We start from the raw sequence: 4,476 nt of genomic DNA, 5'->3' as shown, positions 1-4,476 counted from the left end.
TTTCACAAATAGAAAATCTTGTAGCAGTTCCTGGAAAATAAATAGATTTTTTTTAAATATCGGAAGAAATGAACTTGAAAGACAAGTTACCGAGAATCAATGCACAGGTTTCCTAATTCAAAAGTGCACGGTTCAGGTACCAGTGCTAAACGCTGATTGGTCCAAGTTACATAGGAACAGAAGGAGGCCATTCAGCCCATCGAGCCTGTTCCCAGTTAGAGTCTATCAGACAGGATCGTCTCTAATTTAATTTCTACTTGCATAGATTTTCCGTTATTGCTTCCACTGGTGGGGAGAGGGAATTCACCGGCTATGGCCATATTCTAACGGGCGCCAGAAACAGGTTTATAAACACATCAGCGATGCTAAATGTCGGTTGCAATTGTAGGAAGTGAATGGAGAATGGAGACAGCTTCAGCTACACAAACACAAAGCTAACTACTCGCATCGGCTTCAGCGCTTTCGGAAGCACTCTGAACACTTTTGGTTGGGCGGGAGATCTGTCCGGAATTCCCGGCTTGTCGGAATTCCCGGCTTGTCGGAATTCCAGGCTTGTCTCCACTCTCCTTCGGTCAAGAGGCTTTGCAGTTTGGGGGAGAGTTTGGCCGCTGCCGCCGGAGGAAGAGCCGCTCATTTCAGTCACATTCTTTGCTCGTTTGCATCAAAGGGGAACGGACTCGGAAGTTGTTCTTTGATTTAATTGTGGAAAAAGGCGTTGAGTTCTTCGTACATTGGCGCCCTGTCCTGGTGCATGTGTGTGTCGTAGGACATGAGGTTTTCCGAGTGGAGTCCTGTGCGGAGACCCGAGGAGCTGAAGAGCAGCGAATGGGCCGGTCCGCGGGAGCTGGGCAAGGCGGAATAGTGCATGGTGTAGTGATAGTTCTTCTCATGGTCTGGGGACGATTCCGCCTTCATGGGGTAAGTGCTATTAGTGCAAAGTGAGGGGCTGAGAGGTCCTTCCAGCTCCGAGCTCGCGTAATCTGGAGACGCGTTTCCGTACAGGTGTTCATAGCTGCTGCAGTAGGGATGTGTCCGGAGCGGGTGGGGGTTACTGACTGCCCCTGGCTGACACTGCGGGCTTGGTAGCCGGGCACACTGGTATGAATAGGGGTGCATGGCGAAGGAGGAGTTAGGCGGATGTAGGCGCGCCGGGTCCTGGCTCTGCTCCGCTATAAAATTGCGGGAGTTGAGCTGCAGACAACCGGCCACCAGGTTAGTGGTGGGTTGTGACAGGCCTTTGCACAATGTCTGCACGTAAGACACCAGGTCGGGCCTTTTCCCGGATCTCAGGATCTCTGACAGAGCCCAGATGTAGTTTTTGGCCAGTCGTAGCGTTTCTATTTTGGAAAGTTTCTGTGTCTTCGAGTAACAAGGGACAACTTTCCGCAGATTGTCCAGAGCTGAATTCAAGTCGTGCATTCGGTTCCTCTCCCGGGTATTCGCCTTCTGTCGCCTCATTTTGAAACGTTCCAATCTAGCCTTTGTCATTTTCCTCCTTTTTGGGCCTCGTTTCCTGGGTCTGGCTCCGTTTTCTTCATCAACCTCTTCCTCTTCCTCATCTTCATCCTCTTCCATTCCTGTTTCGACTTCCTCATTGTCCTGAGCCACACTCAGGGAATCCTCAGGCTGACTGTCCTGAGGGTCACAGTTCTCGCTGTTTCCTTCCTCTCTCATCTTGTCTTCATCGCTTTCACTGTCATCCACCCAGCTGGCGTATTTCTGAACCTCGGGGATGAGAGCCGACTCGCTGAACAGTCTGGTCAACATGTTTACTGCAAAATGGGGAATGGAAACAGAGTTTTAAAATGATGCTGAACAGTCGGACCCGCTCGTTCACCCGGCAATATTCGGCACATTAAACCTAAAAAAACACCAACAACAACATCTACATCTTCCTGATATCAGAGGATCCATTAAACTTGCCCCGGACATGCCCAGAAGAGAGAAGCCGGGCTCTGCACACTGCGAACTGTTAAAAGAGACAAATCTCAGGGGTTAAAACTGTTGGATATTTTTCCAAAGTGTAACATGAAGTGTGGGCCTGACTGCCCGCGGCAGCTTCACTAGCGACCTTTCAATTGGGGAAAGGTGGCTGACGGGCGCCCAGTTTATACCCGGCTCGGCTCGGCTCGGCTCTGGAACTAGCGGCCGCTCCATTTTTCTGGTTAACGAGAAAAATGTTCAAGAGGAAAATATGTTGTGAAACGTGAAGGTTCTGCTTTGCTCGCAGCTCCTCCTGAACCGACTCAACTTTAACCAGTCTCCCGAGACCAGGGAATCTGCTGTTAAATTCTGAACATGTCGGAGGAATTTCCACTTCCAATTATTGGGAATTACCGTTTTTATCCCATTATTTTCAGCTCCTCTTAAAATCTGTTGTTCGCCAGTTTTAATATTTCATTTGATAATAAAAAGCTTAGATTTTCACACATTAAATACTTGCTACATACATTTTGTGTTTTTATATATTTTCATTATATTTATTCAGGTACTTGCTACATTTCGAAATAGAATTGTTTATATTTTTCTCCTGTAAAGAATGGTTAAATAATTGAGAGATTGAATGAACCCGCAGGAATGAGGCTCTTTATCTGGGAACATGGTGCGCTCCGCCCGGAGGGGCTTATTTCATTTTCTGAAATTTGTTCAACTTCATTCGGGGGGGGGGGGGGGGGACACTTACCAACTTATTTTTAAAATTATATTTTTCCTATTGAAAAACGAAATAATAAAGTAAAGATGTTGCGGTGAAGCTACGCAGCCTGAGCGGAGCGGCTGGTACTAGTGAAAAATCTGAATTGTGAATTGCCTCATTTCAAGCATTTCCAGTTACAGAGAGCCGGCAGCTCAGGATCCATTTACCCAAGTTATATCTTTAGAATTTTATTTTTGATTAGACATTGATTTAAAGATAAAGGATACAAGTTTTCTAACAGATTCAGCCATATGCCACATATCATTCCGCTGAACACAGCAGTGGACTAAATGTGCAAATTTGTCTGTAACCCTGGCCCTGTCAATGAACCTTACCTGCTGCAATTAGCCGAACCGAGCCGAGCCGAGCTTTATCTCATTGTTCAGTGGTACCTTCTGGGATTAGCTGGTTTGTTAAGGTACAGGGCGTCTTGCAAAGCTGCTCATCGCCAATCTACCGACAAGAGGAGAGTGGCACCTCTACCAAACTGCGGTACCAGCTCTGGTGCCAGGCCATATGGTAGCACGTCATTGGCAGCAAGCATCACATGAGACGCACTGATTGACATGCGCCTGCATTCGGAGCGATTCCTCTCCCCGGGGACCGGGAGCTGACCATCTGTCACACCCGCACTCGTGTGTGCGCACATTGGACTTGCAAAGACCCGAGAAACTGGGGCATGAGAGTAGCTCAAACCCTGCATTCCCCTTTCCCGCTGTCTTCCACGGGCTGCACAGTCCCATCCCAATCTACACACTCCCATACAAGGTGAAAGCCTCGGCTTTTTGAAAGAAAAGTTAATCTTAAACGTTTTTGAAAATGGAAAATGTTATTAATGATTCATTTCCCCTCGGTTCCAACACAACGCTCACAAACGCTGTCTGCACACAGGTTCTCATAGCTGGTTCCCTACTTTATAAAGAGCAATACCTTGCGCCAGTTTTATCTTTACAGAATCAAACAAAAAAGCCTCAAATTTGGGCTGTTTAACATGTACTTGGTGTGAGAACACCGGATGTAATCTGTTTACCCAGACACGCTGCACTCACACTACCGCCGCATTCAGTATTTACCCCGAATATATTATATTTACCCTGCGCATTCAGTATTTATCCTGGCTATATTATATTCCCTACATATTCAGCATTTACCCTGAAGATCTATCTACCCCGTACATACTGTACTTACCCGGAATATATTATATTTCTCCTGTACATACTGTATTTACCCCGAATATATTTACCCTAATTACATTATATTAACCTTGTACATTCAGAATTGATCGTGAATCTATGATACTTGCCCTGAATATAGTATATTTACCTGACCATGCACTTACTGTATTTATCGCCGTGTGTTTACCCTGTTGAATTGATATATTCAGTATTTCCTCCATTGACACCAGTTTTCTCTGTACATTATGAATTAACTCTCTACACACTAAGTTTATTCTGTAATTGTATTTATCTAGAACACGCTGTCCATTTTATACCCGGCGCACAGTGTAATTATTGTTTGCTTACCGCGCTTACTCTGCACATCTTGTATTTAATTTATGTTATATTTATTCTGTGCAAATCGTATTTAGTCTGTATATTCTGCCATAACCCTGAACATGATAAACTTATCTTTTTTTTGGTCTTGTACATGATCTCTTTATCCAATATCTACTGGATTACCCCCAGATGCTGCATGAATCATATGTTTCTAGTATTGACTGTCCGCATGCTGGAATTCCCTTCTGCATGTTATATATATATATATATATATATATGGATAAT

The 4,476-nt window shown here is 45.1% G+C and overlaps 1 protein-coding gene across 1 annotated transcript; it reads right to left on the bottom strand.

Moving 5' to 3' along the window:
• Window positions 1-696: 696 nt before the first annotated feature.
• LOC137347975 (neurogenic differentiation factor 2-like) lies at window positions 697-3,269 on the bottom strand. The gene is given in 3 exon segments (XM_068013042.1): window positions 697-1,772; window positions 3,184-3,212; window positions 3,214-3,269. Coding segments are annotated over 3 exon segments (1,155 nt in total). The 5' UTR covers window positions 3,264-3,269.
• Window positions 3,270-4,476: the final 1,207 nt, after the last annotated feature.

This window comes from Heterodontus francisci, chromosome 33 (genome assembly GCF_036365525.1).
Source record: "Heterodontus francisci isolate sHetFra1 chromosome 33, sHetFra1.hap1, whole genome shotgun sequence".
NCBI classification, from domain to species: domain Eukaryota; kingdom Metazoa; phylum Chordata; class Chondrichthyes; order Heterodontiformes; family Heterodontidae; genus Heterodontus; species Heterodontus francisci.
The sequence above is the reverse complement of the archived record's forward strand: the minus strand, read 5'-3'. Positions and strand labels throughout refer to the sequence as shown.